This window comes from Micromesistius poutassou (genome assembly GCF_964030765.1).
Source record: "Micromesistius poutassou genome assembly, chromosome: 6".
Lineage (NCBI taxonomy): Eukaryota > Metazoa > Chordata > Actinopteri > Gadiformes > Gadidae > Micromesistius > Micromesistius poutassou.
Genome location: NC_140276.1, coordinates 9,871,838 through 9,890,645, shown reverse-complemented (window position 1 = coordinate 9,890,645; position 18,808 = coordinate 9,871,838). Strand labels below are relative to the sequence as shown.

The window sequence follows — 18,808 nt, the reverse complement described above, 5'->3', positions numbered from 1 at the left end:
ATATATTTTATTAACACTGTTATTTGTGACAGTTGAAGATGCCAGAAATCCAAGCATTTCATGATCAGTCATTAAATTATCGTTGCTACTTAATATTAGCAGAATAATTAATATGAAGTTATTTTTAACTATATAAAAATGTAATTACTTGAAATCAATTAATAGTTGGGTCAACTCATACACAGCTTTTGAACTTTATTTGATCACATCACATATTCTCTTAAAACCTCTATAAAATGTATATTTGCATGTATTTAATGTCAATGATCCATTTAAGTGTACATCAGATCAAACTTCTATTATATCTGACCTATAAGTATATCCTCCAATTATCACATAACTGCATCCATGCTAAGATTCAGACTGTCAAACAGAGCTCTTCTATCCACAACACATCCATACTAACATTCAGACTGTCCGACAGAATTCTATCCACAACACTTCCATGGTCCACTAGACTAGACTAAGCTTCACTGAAGAAGTCCAGCAGGGAGTTCAGGTCGTAGTTGTCCAGGATCTCCAGAAGCGCGGACACCTTGGTCTTCACGTTTTGACCTTTAAACTTGAACTTATCGATGAAGAGGTCTGTGATCATCCCTGCAGAGTCCAGATAGTGATAATACACACGTGATACATTATTAAACATTATCTCAATGAAACGTCAGATATGGACAGAGTGTATTTGTGATTGTTGTGAGAGATGTATAAGATGTATGGTTAGTTAAAGGTACAGTATGGTGTGGTGATAGTTAAAGGTACAGTACAGTGATAGTTAAAGGTAAAGTATGGTGAGAGTTAAAGGTAGAGTATGGTGATAGTTAAAGGTACAGTATGGAGGGGTCCTCACCGTAGAGTCTCTCAAGGTGCGCTGGCTGCTTCTTGTACTCGTCCAGGAGGTGCTGCGACTCGTCCAGGATGCTGCGGTACTCCGGGATCAGGAAGTCAGCGGTGCCCTCGTGGACCTGCAGCTCCTGGGGAATGAGGGGGAAGGGAGGGGAGAGGGAGGAGGGAAGGAGGGAGGGGGAGGTGATGGCGAAATGAGGCAGAGGGGTGAGGGGGGAGAGTGAGGGAGAAGGGAGAGTGAGGGAGAAGGGGGATTATTAGAGAGAGTGAGGGAGAAGGGGGAGACGGGGGAGATAACAGATCAGCACACAGGGAGATGAGGCGATTGATCCAGAATGTCCTCCAGGCGTTCTGAGAGATGGTCTGACCTTCAAGGCGTCGATGAGCTGCACCTTCTTGGCCAGCATCAACTGGTACTCCAGCTTAGGGTGGATCATCCTCAGGGTGTGGCTCACCGACTCATCGTTTATATCTACAGTCACAGTCAATACACAATCATTCATGATACCTATACACATCGATATATCTACCCAACACTATAATAAACATGATCAATACACCTATCTCAGTCAGTACTATGATGAACACAATCCTTATCATACCTATAAACATGATCAATTTATCTAACACACAGAGTCAATACTACGATAAAGATGAACAATACATCTCGCACACACTCGCAATTGATATCTTTAATAGCATGTGATGTAAATGTTGTGTTACGTGTAATGTTATGTTAGTGTTATGTCATAGTGTTTGGCGTGATGTTGTTAGTGATGTGATGTTGTTGTCACGTGATGATGTCATGTGACCCCGTCTTGTGCCAGGCCTCCCGCCCACCGTAGGACACGTTGAGGTTGATCTTGCGCTGCGTGGCCTCCTTGGAGAGGACGTCGCTGAGGATTGAGATGGTGGAGATGTTGTCCGAGCGGAAGTGGCCTTCTCCTTTACTGGAGGAGAGGAGCACAGCTGCCTTCATCTGAACATAGGACAGGGTGTGTGTGTGTGTGTGTGTGTGTGTGTGTGTGTGTGTGTGTGTGTGTGTGTGTGTGTGTGTGTGTGTGTGTGTGTGTGTGTGTGTGTGTGTGTGTGTGTGTGTGTGTGTGTGTCCCGCCTCCCCCAATCATTTAAAGGGCTCATGTCATGCCACCAGGCGTGGGTGTGATTAGTTGGTACATGCCGTTTGGCACAGAGAAGGAATGATTTTCATTGTGACATCACAAGTGGGCACGTCCACCTAGATGTACGCTGGATAGATCAGTCTACCCAGTGGACTTTAGCAAACGATGCGTGTTCACTAGCTCCAAACCAAAACCGTGTGTGTGTGTGTGCGTGCATGCGTGGGTTTACCAGTAGGTGGCCTCCAGCTGGGTGCCCAGGAAGGTGTTGGTGAAGTGCAGGGTGACGGTGTCACCAGCGGGGGTCTTCTCCGGGACCTCGGGCAGACAGAAGCCCACCCAGGAGTGGATCTCAGCCAGACTGAACTGACCGGACAGACTCAGACGGCTCATCGGACTGGAGGGGGGAGAGGGAGTGAGGGGGAGAGAGACATCATGAGAGAGTGAGGGGGAGAGGGGAGGGGGGGGGGGAGACATGTGAGAGGGAGAGGGGGAGAAAAATCATGAGAGGGAGAGAGGGGGGGAGAGAGAGACAGAGTTAAGTAGAGAGGTGGAAGTGTAGAGTTAGGTAGAGAGGTGGAGGTGTAGAGTTAAGTAGAGGTGTGGAGGTGTAGTATGCGGGTGGTGCTGACCGCTCCTGCTGCAGGCTGTGAGTCCTCTGGTGGAGCGAGAGCGGCTTGATGGGGTACTGACGGAGCTGGCAGGTCTTGGGTTGAAGGCGGGGGGTGACGTAGGCCCGCAGGGTCCCGTACTGCCCCTCGATGGAGCGCACCTGAAACACAGTATTATGGTCTGTCTCCTGGTGGGAACACACTGCTCAGGTACTAACACTGAAAATGAAACAAAGTGAAAGTGAAAATGAACTACATCTCCAGCTCTGAGGACTCTCCCACCAGGACCTGATTCAGGAGCTGGTCAGTCTCTAGTCCTCTGACCGAGAAGTGCGACGTGTGTGAGACCGCGTCCTCATGCGACCCCTGACCCCAGGGAGTCCTGTTGCGCTACGAGGGATCAGCAGCAGAGCCTCGTTCTCTGGACCCGATTAGCCCCACGGGTAATGCTAGGAGCTACATGATGATGGAGGAGGTGGAGGTAGGCTGCTGTCTGCATGAGACCTACAGCTAGGAGGTAGGCTGCATGAGACCTACAGCTAGGAGGTAGGCTGCTGTCTACATGAGACCTACAGCTAGGAATTATGCTGCATGAGATCTACAGCTAGGAAGTAGGCTGCATGAGACCTACAGCTAGGAGGTAGGCTGCTGTCTGCATGAGTATCCATCAGTCCAAACATTCTCCTCTTCCTCTGCAGGTCTGAGCTGAAGGGAGGAAGAGGAGGTGATGAAGACGAGGGCCGGCTCACCTTCAGCTCCAGCCTGGTGGTGTTGGCCTGGCAACGGTACGTGGCCAGCAGAAAGTTCCCGTTGGGCTGCTGAGGTCAGACGGAGACACACGTTAGCAGAGGGTACTGTTAAAGGAGTTCGGTCTAACACAGAACTACTACTACTGAGGTGCCTGAGACCGGGGAAGGCCTGGCTGACGCGCTAGATGTTAAGAATGCTACGCTCACTTGATTGCCCTGTGCTAAACAAACGCATGTAGACGATCTTGATGTTGAAATCCAAAGTGGTCCATTTATTCCAATACAGCACATTGCTCATAACAAGGCGCCGCGCACAAGCGGTCAAAAACCCTTTGCCCTTCCGGCTCAAACACCTGCCAACAACAGTGTATTTCCTACCTATATACCTGAGGCCAATTTACAGACATGCGCCACCCAGTGTTACATAAAAGAAATTACAACATGAATACAAAGCAGCATTTGGCTCTTACAGGTATGGTGGGGATGATGTGACCTTTGACCTGAGCAGGTCCTCACCTCTGAGTCACACTCGCTGAAGCTGACCACAGCCGAGTTCTTATCCACGTCCAGGAGGTCGATGGGCACGTCGCTCTGGACACACACACACACAGCAGTAAGCAGGCTAGCTCTAGCCGTTAGCTCCCCTGGACTAGCATCCTACAGCTAATCGTTAGCGTACATGGACATCACGGGAATCACAATTGCACGTGTATTAACATGTTGAGCATAACAATAGCATTTATATAGCTTGTTTAGCATCACAATAGCATGTGTATTAGCTGGTTGAACAGCAGGTGTATAAGCATGTTTAGCCTCCAACAGCACTAACTGTTGTGAAACTCAAGAAGCTAATACACATGTTATTGGAGGACACATGCTAAATCATATAGTATTGGAGGCTAAACATGCTAATATGCATGCTAGGGTGAGGCTCAACATGCTAATATACATGCTATTGGAGGCTAAACATGCTAATACGAATGCTATTGTTATGCTCAACATGCTAATACACATGCTATTGGAGGATAAACATGCTAATACACATGTTAATGTGAGGCTCAACATGCTAATAAACATTCTGTTGTGATGTTTACCATGCTAATACACGTGAAATTCTGATGCTTAACATGTGTTAGCCCACATTAGCCCACATTAGCCCGTGGTGCGGTGCTGACCTGCAGCAGCAGGTTGTCGATGGCCGTCTGGACCTCCAGCGTCAGGCTGTAGCTGGCGTCGTCCTGGCAGAGCGTGAACCTGTCGTTGATGCTGAACACGGGCACGGCGGACACGGCCGTGGCGGACTGGGCCGTCTGCTGGTAGCGCTCGCGGCCCTGCAGCACGCGGCCCTGCAGCTGCTCCAGCTCCAGCCTGGGACACAGGGGCAGCGTGGGTAATGTAGTCACCGCGCCAACGATAGCCACGTCGGCTTTACTACCGACGTAGTAAAGCGTAGCGTGTAGTAAAGTGTCTGTGTTATGGGTGGTGTAGTAAGGTGTCGTTCCCCCCTGGCCCTCTCCCCTGGTTCTCTCCCCTGGTTCTCTCCCCTGGCTCCCCTGGTTCTCTCCCCTGGTTCTGTACCTGAGAGCAGCCACTTTGGTCTGGGTCTCCTTGCTCATGCGCAGCTCGTCTCCAGGCCCCGCCTCCGCCTTCTGGGGCTCCGTGGTCAGACCGGTCACCCAGCCTGGAGACAGCAGCACGTCAACACACCACGACACACAGTAACACACAAACACATATCAACACAATGCGACACACCAACACCCATCAACCCACCGCCACACACCGCACCACATCACGACACAAAGAGACACACCGCGACACATCAACCATCACCTGTGTAGGTGGCGGTGATGACCTCGTCGTAGGAGTCCTTTCCGACACACCCCCCCTGGATGGACGTCACGCTCTCAGACAACACCTGGAGGAGGGGGTGGGGGGGTGCGTCAGGAAACATCTCTCAGTCTACCTTTAACACAGCGACACTTAAGCAGGCAGCTGACGGCTGAATGAACTGATGACAGTTGAACAAAAACATCCAGACCTGCCTCCCATACAGGCGTCTGGCCGCTGTTAGAAACGTGGTGTTGTCAAAAACTAGAGTTGTTCCCATACCGATACCAGTATCGGAAATTCCTTGAATACTGCCGAAAACACAGTATCAGCTATCGGCCGAGTACGCAAGTCTATGTTCTGATCCGATACTATCACATGACTCAATTACTACACAGAGAACATCACAAACACGCGGTGTTATGCTGCGTTCGTTAACGGTCGGAGGTGGAAAGTCAGAATGGGAAACACGTCATCTCGGACCTACGTGCGGTTGAGCTACCAAGTCTGAAAAACATGGATGCTTAACTACAAGAATACAAATGTATTATTATAAATATAGATTATAAATGTAAATTATCTAGTTCAGGAACAATCTAGAACAGGTTCTATTAGTAGTTACGATGCTGGACGCTGTATCGGTATATACTCGGTATCGGCCAATACTCAAGTTCAGGAATCGGGAGGTAAAAAAGGTATCGGACCATTTCCATCAAAACCCCTGAAGGTGCCTTGTCCAGGGGTCCTGTCCCCCTCCCAGCAGGGGTCCTGTCCCCCTGCGGTGAGGAGGAGGCGGTCCGGCTCTCAGACTCACATGCTCGTAGCGCAGCGCCGGCTCCCCGGAGCCGTCGAAGCCGTACACCTCCACGCCGCCGTCGTCTCGGCCAATCAGCAGGTCGCCCACGCCGTCACCCGTGATGTCATAGGTGTCGATGCAGAGGACCCCTGGAGGGCGGAGGAGGACACGCTGTGACCCCGCCTCCACCCACACGCTGTGACCCCGCCTCCACCCACACGCTGTGACCCCGCCTCCACCCACACACTGTGACCCCGCCTCCACCCACACACTGTGACCCGGCCTCCACCCACACACTGTGACCCCCTACACCCACACACTGTGACCGGCTACACCCACACACTGTGACCCGCTACACCCACACACTGTGACCCACTACACCCACAAACTGTGACTCCGCCTCCACCCACGCGCGGTGACCCACTACATCCACGTGCTGTGACCCCGCCTCCACCCACACGCTGTGACCCCACCTCCACCCACACGCTGTGACCCCGCCTCCACCCACACGCTGTGACCCACGCTGTGACCTAGGGCTGGGCGATTAATCGAATTTTGATCGCGATTTCGATTTCAGAGTGAAACGATCACCAAACTAATATAATTGAGTTGAAACGATTAAAAAAAATTTTTTATAGAAATTGCAGAACAGCTGGATTCATATCTGGACTTTATTTTCTATTTGACCATTTTGTGTATATTTTTAAGGGGAAATTTCAAAGTTCTCATTTACAAAGTGGTTTTTTTGGAGAGAAATTATGAATAAATGCATCATGTTTTCAAACTCAAAAATAATCGTTTGAACAATCGAGATTTCAATATTGACCAAAATAATCGTGATTATGATTTTTTCCATAATTCCATAATCCATCCATCCCTACTGTGACCCCGCCTCCACCAACACGCTACACCCAGCTAGTCTAGGGGTGAGGAGTCTGCTACATCACTCTGAATAATGTTCATGAGTGCTACATCACTCTCAAGTGTGTGAATAAGAGTGCTACATCACTCTGAACAGTGTGAATGAGAGTGTCTGCTACCTCACTCTGGATAGAGTGGATAAGAGTGATACATCACTCTGGGTAGAGTGAATAAGAGTGCTACATCACTCTGAACAGTATGACCAGTACCTCCTTTCTTCTGCTCGTTGTCCATCTCCCACTGGGCGCTCGCTGACGACTCGCCCATCTTCAGCAGGCCGACCTTACCGTCCGCCGTCCCGTAGAGCACGTCCTCACCTGGGGTCAGGGGTCAACAGGACGCAGGGTCAGGGGTCAACAGGATGCTGGGTCAGGGGTCAACAGGACGCTGGGTCAGGGGTCAACAGGATGCTGGGTCAAGGGTCAACAGGATGCTGGGTCAGGGGTCAACAGGACGCTGGGTCAGGGGAGGACGTGTGTGAGCTTCTAGACAGTAGGTGGAGCCGACCTGTTCTAGGAGGTGCTGTTCACCGTGAGTGTCTTTGTGTGGATAAAGCATTATAACATTGAATGTTGTGGCGTGTGAGATCTAGGGTTGCGGTTCACAGCCCCAGTGAACGTAGAGGAGGTGTACTGGCCGTGTGTCTCTGAGTCCTACAGCGACTCTGCACTCTCCAGCTGCTGCCACCAGACTGTGCAGCACTAAGCCATTGTAATGGTTCTCAGCCTCACCTCAAACGTACTGAGTCTCCTGGGAGGGTCTGCTAATGACTTCATATAGATGAATGAGAGGAGTGGGTGACTTGCCTCCGTCTTTGTTGTAGAGCTGTAGGACCGAGGGGGGGCCAGGGACCTCCACGTCATACAGGAGCTCTGAGCCCTGCATGGATACAGTTACAGTTAAGAATGAACACATGGAATATGCTGAAATACGGATATATACACTAAAAGTTATGCAACTACAACTGAAGTGGCTGAAATGCTGGGATTTTGCACAGGTAAGGAATGACCAAAGGGACAAACAAATCCCTGCCTAACCCCACCCACCTGGAGATGCTGGTGACACTAGCCCCACCCACCCTAACCCCACCTACCTGGAGGTATCACTAACGGACCCTAACCCCACCCACCTGGAGGTGCTGGTGACCCTTACCCCCACCCACCCTGACCCCACCCACCTGCAGCACCCTGAGGAGGCGGTCCTGACAGGCGAGGACGGGCGCAGTTCTCTCCAGGTGCGGTGAGGTCACACAGGTGATGTCATTGATCTTGTCTCCGGACAGGAAGTAGTCCTGGTCCTTACAGTCGCAGTAGTGGTTGTAGATGTAGCTGGCGCACACGAATAGGTCCGCCCCCAACACCCGCCTGCACAGCCAATCACAGGGAGGGTTAGTGTCACAGCCAATCACAGGGAGGGTTGGTGGAATGGAAGAGTTACTGGATGAGTACATGTAAATGTAGGTAAATGTTAGTATAAATACTACTGTTGATGGTGTTGTTAATGTTAATGGAAATCCCATGTACTGCTAACGTCTTCCTAATGTTAGTGTAAATGTTATGCTAATGCTAGTCTAATAAGGAGTAGCTCCTCATGCTAGTGTATAGTGTAATGAGGAGTTGCTGCTAATGCTAGTGTAATTGCAGTAGCTCCTATCCCCTATCCCCTAGCCCCTACATGGCGTTGATGCTCTCGGTGAGGTTGGCCTCGAAGGTGAGGAACTGTTTCCCCTTCTTGGTGAAGCCGCGGACCTCTGACCCCGAACACACAAAGATCTTCTCCTGGGGGGTCCCCAGCGCCCCCCCCAGGTCCAGCCGGCTCACCTTCTGACCGGGAAGGGTCTTAAACACAGGCTGGACACACAGACAGGGACACGGACGGCTCATCTATTAGTCATACATCTAGGTGGAAACTGATTTACACTTTAAAACAAAATCACAGACAATAAACACAACAGTTGAGAAAGAACGTTCTGCTTATTAACGTTGTGTTCATGTACAGAGACGGTAGAGAGACCTACCACCGGCTCGCCCTTCTTCATCCCAAAACACGTCACCACTCCATCTTGGTCTGCAACAGCCACCTGAGGAAGAGGAAGATCAGGGTGATATTCAGGACAGGCTTTAAGATGCTGACCTGGTTCCTGTCCCTCAGTCAGCCCCCCCCTCCTCTCAGAAAGACCACCTCCAGACAGACAGACACACAGACCACCTCCAGACAGACAGACCGACCACCTCCAGACAGACAGACAGCCTACCTCCAGGCAGACAGACAGAGCCCACCCCTCAGTCAGACCACCTCCAGACAGACCAGCAGTACCTTCGCGGTGGTCTTCTTCCCCAGGGCGGGCAGCAGTCTCATGGTCTTCTGGGAGGTGACCCCGACCTGCGGGTCATAAACGGGAACATCTCCATCAGATATAACTCGGTATGTTATGAATGTTATTTAAGAATAACAGATGGTGTCGTGCTGAGCTTCATCCGACCAGGGACACGTTTCAGTGTCACTGAGGATCACCTGCATGTAGTCCACCCGGTTCAGGTGGAGCTCCATGATGCTCAGTGGAGCAGGACCACAGGGGTGGAGGAGACACGTCGGAGAGTGGACCAGGACCACAGGGGGTGGAGGAGACAAGGCGGAGAGTGGACCAGGACCTCAGGGGGTGGAGGAGACGAGGGTGAAGGAGACGAGGAGACACGGCTGAGAGTGGAGCAGGACCCCGGGGGTGGAGGAGACGAGGGTGGAGGAGACACGGCGGAGAGTGGAGCCGGACCACAGGAGGAGACAGGAGACACGGAGGGGACCCGGGAGCTGCTGCTCAGATCATTGGACGGACCGGTTCCTCGGAGAAGAGCCGCTCATAACACCGAGCGGTGTTGGAGGAGCAGCCGGCGAGAGGTCGGGATTATCCGCCACTCGGGGATTAGCGAGGCGGTTTTACGTTAGCATTAGCTCGGTGTTAGCTTGTTAGCCTAGCTTCCAACCCGCTACCTCTAACTCCGACACATGATGACCTACAGCTGGACCACGTCAACCGATGAGTCCATCACTTCTCCGGAGGACGTCTGACTGAACCCTTCTTCACAACACGTCGACGCACTGGCCCGTTGTCCTGGTAACGAAGCTTCCCACTAAATCGGCGCCTGATTGGCCGAGAGTCGACGACATGGATGTAGACACGTTTTGATTGGTTGGCTTCATCATCCTCACTCCCCTTACGCCCCTTAAGGTTTGCGCACCGTTTCAAACAAAGACGAACAAAGTTTGTAAGAGGTCTTGCATAGTAAAAAAAAAAAAAGAAAAAATATATAAAAATGTAAAATAAAATACGACTTCATATTTATAAGATAAAAAATGTAATATACTCAAAACTGAAAGGCAAACATATTCAACCTATGTCGCGCTTACCGTGACACTGGAAATCTTTAATTTCTTTAAGTCAATGATTTGTTTCTCAGGTTCAAGTTGTGTAAAAGTTGTCCATTAGTTCAGGTTAAAGTTAAAATCAGACAGCAGGCGAGTGAGACACGTCTCGTATTCTGAATCAATCTTATTTAATCTTAATATTTTATTCATTTAAGGATTTATTATTACTATCTACAAACATAGCATTTGAATACGCAAATAAATACATTTAACATGTCAAAAAATCAGAACATGCGGTACTCCAGGAAGCGACATTAGCAGGAAGCGTACAAACAAAGTAGTTCAGGCGGGGAGGGTCAGCTGCGATGCGATTGGCCGCTCACATTCACTCCCGGAACGCCAAACATGGAAATAGTGGATAATTCAGCGCAACTCGTGAACAATAGACCTTCAAATTTAAAATACATGTTACTTATCAAGACACACCTACCTACCCCAACCAATGCAGCTAAACTTAAGTTAATGGCAATTATTAGAAGTTTAATAGCACAAGTAGTAAGACATCATAAAATCCAAAAGGTTATACAGAAAAAAATGAATAGAAATATCCCCCCACCCCACCCCCCCCATCCGTGCACTGTCAGAGCGCGATGTGAAAAACCGCCGCTCGACCATCAATAATCTCAGAGCGCTACCGTGGCAACGGTCAGCAGACATCACATAAATAAGACCATGGTACGGAGGGGCGGCGCTACAGCCTCAGCACCGCGTAGCTCCTCCCACCCCAGACAGACCACGCCCCTCCAGGCATGACACCCGATGGGGGGCGGGGCATGGGGAGGAAGGGAGGATGGGCAAAGAGGCAAGTCCATATGTCAGATCAGTAAAAAAAAAAAGAGACAGCATGACGGGCTCAGTGCTAGCAGGCCGGTCGTCGACGGCAACCGGACGTGGAGAGAGAGAGAGAGAGAGAGAGAGAGAGAGAGAGAGAAAGAGAGAGAAAGAGAAGCAGGAAAAAAAAAAAAATAGTGGTGGACATTCAGAGAACGTTTTCTTCTGTTGGCATGGTAACGTCTGTTCCTCCCCTCCCCGAGTTCGAGCCTGGTCCCTCTGGGCGGGCCGGGGAGGGGGGCGACCCAAGAAGTTTAAAACCAAAACAAAGGAGTGTGGGTGGAGGGGGGGGTGGGGGGGGGGCTCAGACCCCGGTGGGCGCCAGGCGGCTGACGAAGGCGATGCTGCTCAGACACATCTTCCTGAAGAAGGCGGGGCAGGTGGGCTTCATGATGAAGTGCTCCAGGAGGACGCGCAGCTCCGTGAACAGTGTGCTGGGGGGGGGGGGGGGGGGGGGTGAGGGGGTCAGCACTCAGATACATCGAGAGGAAAACGGACACACACACACACACAGATACAGCGCACGGAGGAACTGAGACGTACCGCTACCGTAGAAACAGATAATCGTCAAGATGACTGCATGAACCAACAGATTAGAGGATGAGTATAGAGATGAACGTGGAGAACATACAAAACAGATTAGCACGTTTGGTTTGATACAGACGAACCAATAAACGTACGTACAGGTCAGCATGCAGCTACGAGTTAGCGGGCTAAGAGTAAGAGTTAGCAGGCTAAGAGTTAACGTTAGCGGGTTAAGAGCTAGCGTTAGCGGGCTAAGAGTTGGCGTTAGCGGGCTAAGAGTTGGCGTTAGCGGGCTAAGAGTTAGCGTTAGCGGGCTAGCTTACCGGCAGTAGGGATTCCTCCTGGACGTGTAGCGCAGGCTAAGGAACCGGTAGTAGATGAAGGGCTGGAGCATACTGCCCTGACCACTGGAGAGAGACAAGAACATTAACCCTGACCACTGGAGAGAGACAAGAACATTAACCCTCACCACTGGAGAGAGACAAGAACATTAACCCTGACCAATGGAGAGAGATGAGAACATTAACCCTGACCCCTGGAGAGAGACAAGAACATTAACCCTGACCACTGGAGAGAGACAAGAACATTAACCCTGACCACTGGAGAGAGACAAGAACATTAACCCTCACCACTGGAGAGAGACAAGAACATTAACCCTGACCAATGGAGAGAGACGAGAACATTAACCCTGACCCCTAGAGAGAGACAAGAACATTAACCCTGACCACTGAAGAGAGACAAGAACATTAACCCTGACCCCTAGAGCGAGACAAGAACATTAACCCTGACCACTGGAGAGAGACAAGAACATTAACCCTGACCACTGGAGAGAGACAAGAACATTAACCCTGACCACTGGAGAGAGACAAGAACATTAACCCTCACCACTGGAGAGAGACAAGAACATTAACCCTGACCAATGGAGAGAGACGAGAACATTAACCCTGACCCCTGGAGAGAGACAAGAACATTAACCCTCACCACTGGAGAGAGACAAGAACATTAACCCTGACCCCTGGAGAGAGACAAGAACATTAACCCTGACCACTGGAGAGAGACAAGAACATTAACCCTGACCCCTGGAGAGAGACAAGAACATTAACCCTGACCCCTAGAGAGAGATAAGAACATTAACCCTGACCCCTGGAGAGATAGTCAACATTAACCAGAGCAGCGGTTACTATTTCAGGAGGAACATATTGAGTGCAGTGAAACATTAATTTTTAGCAGACGCTTTTATCCAAAGCGACTTACAATGACAAATGGACATTTGTCAGAAGAAACAGAACCAACAATATATCGCTGTCGATACAGTAAGGATGTTCATAGAACCAAGTGCCAAGCACTTACAATCACTAGGTTAAACCATTCCCCATACACAACACAGATAGCTAGGATAAGACGCTACACAATGCTATGTACTGTTTTTAAATGCTAGGACGTACAACATACAATAAGTGTGTACATTAAGTGCTAGGTCTTCAAAACCGACTGATTTGTCGGTTAAACTGCTGATTAACCGACAAGGCGTGCACCTCGCTGGCTCACATTCAGAACACACTTTCACACAAGAGCAGGTCCCGAGCTGCTGGCCTCAAGGCCAACATCCATTAGCTTCTACTAGCCCAAATAATCTCATCAGTCCTACATACTGGTGCGACAGAAAAACTGGCCGTATTAAGAGTTACTGCCCATTATAATAATACAATAAAGATCATGGTGTTTAAATAGAACATTTAAACCCGGATGTTCGAAAGTGCTCCTTAGTAACCCAACCTAGAAGGATGAAGCCGGTAGAAGCTGGCGAGCGGTCCCTACCTGAAGAGCATGAAGACGGTGGCGGGCATCAGGAAGATCTCGTTGCAGGCGATGAACTTCAGGATGTTCTGCTGGTTGGCCGTCAGCTTGTCCAGGAAGTTCCTGATGAAGCCGAGGCTGGTGGGGCCCACAGACTGCAGGGACCAGGACACACTCAGTAAGACTCAAACCAGGACACACTCAGTAAGACTCAAACCAGGACACACTCAGTAAGACTCAAACCAGGACACACTCAGTAAGACTCAAACCAGGACACACTCAGTAAGACTCAAACCAGGACACACTCAGTAAGACTCAAACCAGGACACACTCAGTAAGACTCAAACCAGGACACACTCAGTAAGACTCAAACCAGGACACACTCAGTAAGACTCAAACCAGGACACACTCAGTAAGACTCAAACCAGGACACACTCAGTAAGACTCAAACCAGGACACACTCAGTAAGACTCAAACGAGGACACACTCAGTAAGACTCAAACCAGGACACACTCAGTAAGACTCAAACCAGGACACACTCAGTGAGACTCAAACCAGGACACACTCAGTGAGACCTTACTCAAACCAGGACAAATTGGTTTCTGGACTACTTCTTCAAACTAAATTTGAACACATAACAAAATGGCCGGTTTGTGATCTAATCCCACCACTACATTGGATTCCATCTCCGCAGTGAATGCAGAGTCTACTAGCCTACTAGTCCAACCTGACCCCTTCAACACAGTGCAGCATGCTGCTATTGACCTCGTTAACGGTGGCCGTAACGACCCTACGACACATCAGTGGACCGCTTGGTGTGTGGTCACATGACCGTCTGACCATTAGGTGACCACACACCAAGCTAGCTTCAGTTGAATACATCAGTGCCTTGGTAATGCGTGTTCTATGTCACGCCAATGCTATAGGGTGGTGGTGGTGGTGGTTATGGAGGTGGCAGGGGTGTCGGTGTTCAGGGGGGGTGGACTTACGTCGAGGACCTTCTTGGTGTAGGTGGTGGCGTGGAGTAGAGAGAAGAGGAAGACTGGGAAGATGCTCACTGGGTACATTGGTTAAGGATCTAGCAGAGAGTGGCTCAACACAAATTGTACATCTCCACATCACCAGGTGGGATACTGACTGGCTGCTGAAGGGCCTCCCAGATGCATGATGGGATCTCCTACAAGTGGGCCGTACCAACTGGTGGGCTGACCCATCATACGTGTACATGATGACACACCGAGTTTACATATTAGGGGCATTTATTAGACGCGTTTATCCAAAACGACTTACGATAAGTACATAATAATCACTAGGTTAACCTATTCCTTGTATACAACAAAGATAGCTAGGATAAGATGCTACACAATGCTAAGTACTATTTTAAGGGCCAGGACGTACAACATACAATAAGAGGGGTGTAAGTGGGGTGTGAGGGGGGTAAGGGGGGAGGCTATGCAGAGTCTAGGTGAACTCTGAACAAGTGAGGCTTGAGTCTTTTGTGGAACCTGGGGAGCGACTCTCCTCGTGTAAACACCACAAGCTCAGCTACGTCGCCTGCTACTGGGGCCGGCTGGGTGGAGCAGCAGAGGATACTGGTGATGGGGTAGGAGTTGACCAGGATGAGGGAGTACAGCAGGTAGTGGCAGCTGTCCTCCTGCAGCGCCTGGGACAGGAAGGCCCGGCTCAGCTGGAAGTGGGGCAGCCGCTGGTGCAGCCGCAGGGCGCTGGTCAGGGCGTTGGCCAGCAGGGCGCGCTGGTAGAAGTTAGCCGCCGCGTGCGCCCTTCAACACACACAGGCACAGAGACACACGTAAGAGTATGTACAGTCTAAACGTCTTCCAGGTCCTATCTTCGAGTCTTTGTCCACCCGGTTCAGACAGCTGACCCACACACTGATAACCACTGCCCTGCCAACCATTCAGCGTCACCATGGGTCTCATGTCAGCTGCCCCCAGTGGCTGTCGCTCACGGTTACGCCCAGCCCTCCTCCACAAAGGTCAAAGGTGTCAGGGTGACGACAGCTCTGTCTCCCCTGCTACATTCCCAGGTCCAGGTTCCAACATCAGGACTACAGATGTTCCCATACCATCTGTTCCTTCCTGATACCGATTCCGTTTCCTGAACTTGAGTATACTCAGATAATTTACAATTATAATCTTTAATTATAATAATACATTCTTGGAGTTAAGTGTCCATGCAGCCATGCTTTTCCGACTCGGTAGCTTAAATGCACGTAGGTATACGACCATTAACAAACGCAGCATAACACTGTATTGTTTGTGAGGTTCTCTGTGTAGTAATGAGCTAGTATCGGTATCGGATCGCCGCATAGACTTGCGTACTCGCCGATACCTGATACTGTGTTCTAGGCGGTACCGGAGGAATTTACAATACTGGTATCGATATCGGAACAACTCTACAAAGGACCTGGTCTGGGGACAGGCAGCCCCATCCCTCCCCACGTGACGCATGTCTCCCCCCCCCCGCCCAGGGCCCCAGACTGAGGCTGCTCCTCTCTCCTCCCTCCCTCCCTCACCCCCCCCAGACGTACCCGAGCAGCGGCAGGATGAACATGACTGAGCAGTAGACGGTGAAGAGCCGGGACAGCCACATGGCCGTTTCCAGCTTGTTGCTCAGCAGGAATTGCTGTGGAGGAAAAGTTCAGCGTTTCAGAGGAGAGTGGAGGACCAGCTCAACACATCCTGACCCCCAGGACAATGAAGGAGTGAGGCATCTTAATCAGGGGGTGAGGTGCGTTAATGGAGTGATGCCTTTTAATGAAAGAGTGAGGTGTATGGTGTGTTAATGAAGGAGTGAGGTGACTTAATAAAGGAGTGAGATAAGATGGACCAGTCCAGGCTCAAGATAACACTCACACCCCAACAGTGACATCGGCCTTAAGGATGACTTCAGCCCTTGACATCACATTCAGGAACGTATTTCTGATTCTGGTTGCTATACATGACATTTTCTGATCGACATCTATTAAAGAGGTAGTTCGTAATTTTGGACATCGGACCTCATTTCCAAGTGAGCCAATGTGTTATTTATCATTGGAGACTGATTTTTCGGTCATATTTCATTCAGTCCTTCTAGTTGCAGAAATTGCTGGTGCTAGGCTAGCGCAAGTCGAGGGGAACTGCTAGCCTGCCAATAAAAACTGTTTTACCCACTCCACAGTACACCCAATGCAAACCAATTCTAATGCCCGACTATCAATGAAAATGTCTGTGTTGATAGAATAATGTTAGAAATAAAACTATCCTTGTATCGCAATGATCGCATTACATTTTGAGGGACTACTTTCTAAGCAGCAGCGGAATTTCACTTTGCTCCGGTGTAGCAACTAATTCACTACAGCAGAACGTAAACAGAGAAGTGCACTCCAGGTAATATCAGTCCGCCGCTACCGTAGCCTGCTTCTAACCACAGGGATTATAAACTCGATGCAAGGGTAGTTTTATTTCTAACATTCTATCAACACAGACATTTACATCGATGGTCTGGCATTATAATTGGTGTGTGGAGTGGTTAAAACTGTTTTTATTGGCAGGCTAGCAGTTCCACTCGCCTTGCACTAGCCTAGCACCAGCGATTTCTGCAACTAGAAGGACTGAATGAAAAGTGTTGAAAACGGTCTCCAATGATTAATAACACACTGACTCACTTGGAAATGAGGTCCAATGTCCAAAATCCCGAACTACCCCTTTAACATGTTTCATAGCGACACAATCCTGTCGATCAAGGCTGTCAGCGCTACTTAGAGAGGTTCTATAGATATTATATAGAGAGGTTCTACAGGAGAGATTATATAGATAGATTATATAGAGGTTATAGCTACTGCTGCTACATGCAGACTAACGGACAGGTTCTATCAAGTAGTTCTAAAGAGAAGTTAAATGTACTTGAGAGTTTTGAGAGAGGTTCTATAGAGGGGTCCTAGAGAGGTTCTATAGAGGGGTCCTAGAGAGGTTCTATAGAGGGGTCCTAGAGTGGTTCTATAGAGCCATTCTATAGAGCCATTCGTTGAATGTAGGAGGGTCCTACTCACCAGTGGCCCCGTGCGGGGGGCCGGGGGCGGGGTCTGCTGGTCGGTGTCAGACATCTTGGGAGGATTAAAGTCTTTCTTTTGCTGTTGATAAAAATCACAGATCAGCACCTCTAAAGACCAGCCTGTAGACGCACCTGGCCCTCAGCCCTTCATACACAGGGTCTCACCTCTTCACACACACACTCAACCCTTCACACAAACACACAGGGTCTCACCCCTTCACACACACAAACAGGGTCGCACCCCTTCACACACACACACACAGGGTCTCACCCCTTCACAAACACACACACACACACAGGGTCTCACCCCTTCACAAACACACACAGGGTCTCACCCCTTCACACACACACACACACAGGGTCTCACCTCTACACACACACACACACACAGGGTCTCACCTCTACACACACACACACACACAGGGTCTCACCTCTACACACACACACACACACACACACACACACACACACACACACACACACACACACAGGGTCTCACCCCTTCACGACCATTACCACGAGCACTAGCACATTAGCTGCTGCATCACTAGCAGAGCCCAGTGGATGGGATGCAGTAGCACTCACTAGCACTAGCACCTTAGCTGCTGCATCACTAAGCAGAGCCCAGTGTACAGACTGCATTAGCATTAGCATTAGCATTAGCACTGAACCAGCAGGATGTCTAGAATATTCTCGCCAGTGCTAGCTCGGCACGCTAACAGGTTAGCCGTGTTGTAGCTAGTCGCTCCGGTAACGCGGAGCGTCCCGGGAGGAGGCCGCCCGGAGAGCCGCTCACCGGGCGGGGAACGCGGCGGCACCTGGCTGCACGTTTACGGAATAAAGACTTTAAAGCCACTCACTCACGGGCTAAATAAGCGGATGAATGATCCTCCGCTGGGCTCGTGATGACGGCGCTCAGAGTCCCACGGTGCTCCGGTGAAACGATCAGCTGACCTCCTCGCGATCCCGAAGGGAATTACTATCGCGATACTTCAGAGCTGCATTGCTTCAGCTGGGTTTCACCGTCCATGTGGATGTCGCCGTGGCCGTTGGTCTTGTCGTTGTAATGTTTGTGAATAGAAAAGGTAGTAGTATACAGGAATACATGAATAAATAAATAAATATATATATATATTAATAAATAACTGTTTGTCACTGCGTAAACTGCAGGTGGAAAGTAGTCCTGTCCATAGTTTGGATAATTGGATTTTATATATATATTTACTTTAACACACACATGTCGTTCCGTGGGACCGCCACGAGAGGGCGTCCAGAGCGCTGTTGTATGGTACTCTGTTGATATGTTTATTT

General features: G+C 49.8%; 2 protein-coding genes across 3 annotated transcripts; both read right to left on the bottom strand.

The window, feature by feature from the left end:
• Positions 1 to 267: 267 nt before the first annotated feature.
• Positions 268 to 9,453, bottom strand: bbs7 (Bardet-Biedl syndrome 7). The gene is made up of 19 exons (XM_084469195.1): positions 9,383 to 9,453; positions 9,185 to 9,250; positions 8,886 to 8,948; positions 8,543 to 8,718; positions 8,046 to 8,232; positions 7,675 to 7,747; positions 7,078 to 7,185; positions 5,966 to 6,096; positions 5,155 to 5,239; positions 4,900 to 5,002; positions 4,497 to 4,689; positions 3,838 to 3,912; positions 3,322 to 3,390; positions 2,594 to 2,733; positions 2,194 to 2,358; positions 1,684 to 1,793; positions 1,212 to 1,315; positions 848 to 971; positions 268 to 597 (listed from the first exon to the last, which is right to left on the bottom strand). The coding sequence occupies exons 1-19, from the start codon at positions 9,416 to 9,418 to the stop codon at positions 464 to 466; spliced, it is 2,142 nt and encodes a 713-aa protein (XP_084325321.1). The 5' UTR covers positions 9,419 to 9,453; the 3' UTR covers positions 268 to 463.
• Positions 9,454 to 10,397: 944 nt separating this feature from the next.
• On the bottom strand, positions 10,398 to 18,459 carry tmem33 (transmembrane protein 33). Of its 2 annotated transcripts, none has more exons than XM_084469408.1 (8): positions 18,362 to 18,459; positions 17,496 to 17,576; positions 15,996 to 16,090; positions 15,038 to 15,225; positions 14,434 to 14,501; positions 13,466 to 13,599; positions 11,971 to 12,054; positions 10,398 to 11,556 (listed from the first exon to the last, which is right to left on the bottom strand). In XM_084469408.1, the coding sequence occupies exons 2-8, from the start codon at positions 17,547 to 17,549 to the stop codon at positions 11,427 to 11,429; spliced, it is 753 nt and encodes a 250-aa protein (XP_084325534.1). In that variant the 5' UTR covers positions 17,550 to 17,576; positions 18,362 to 18,459; the 3' UTR covers positions 10,398 to 11,426. The 2 variants fall into 2 exon arrangements, with proteins under 2 accessions (XP_084325534.1, XP_084325533.1); XM_084469407.1 differs by having other exon boundaries at positions 18,358 to 18,457.
• Positions 18,460 to 18,808: the final 349 nt, after the last annotated feature.

What these genes read in the sequence shown, in the direction of transcription:
- bbs7 (XM_084469195.1), bottom strand. Translation starts at nt 9,418, where the DNA reads ATGGAGCTCCACCTGAACCGGGTGGACTACATGCAG. An exon ending in GGAAGAAGACCACCGCGAAG is followed by an intron (nt 8,949 to 9,184) that starts GTACTGCTGGTC and finishes CCTCTTCCTCAG; the next exon opens with GTGGCTGTTGCAGACCAAGA. An exon ending in TGAAGAAGGGCGAGCCGGTG is followed by an intron (nt 8,719 to 8,885) that starts GTAGGTCTCTCT and finishes CTGTGTGTCCAG; the next exon opens with CCTGTGTTTAAGACCCTTCC.
- tmem33 (XM_084469408.1), bottom strand. Translation starts at nt 17,549, where the DNA reads ATGTCTGACACCGACCAGCAGACCCCGCCCCCGGCCCCCCGCACGGGG. An exon ending in CAACTCCTACCCCATCACCA is followed by an intron (nt 14,502 to 15,037) that starts GTATCCTCTGCT and finishes CAATGTACCCAG; the next exon opens with TGAGCATCTTCCCAGTCTTC. An exon ending in ACCGTCTTCATGCTCTTCAG is followed by an intron (nt 12,055 to 13,465) that starts GTAGGGACCGCT and finishes GTCTCTCTCCAG; the next exon opens with TGGTCAGGGCAGTATGCTCC.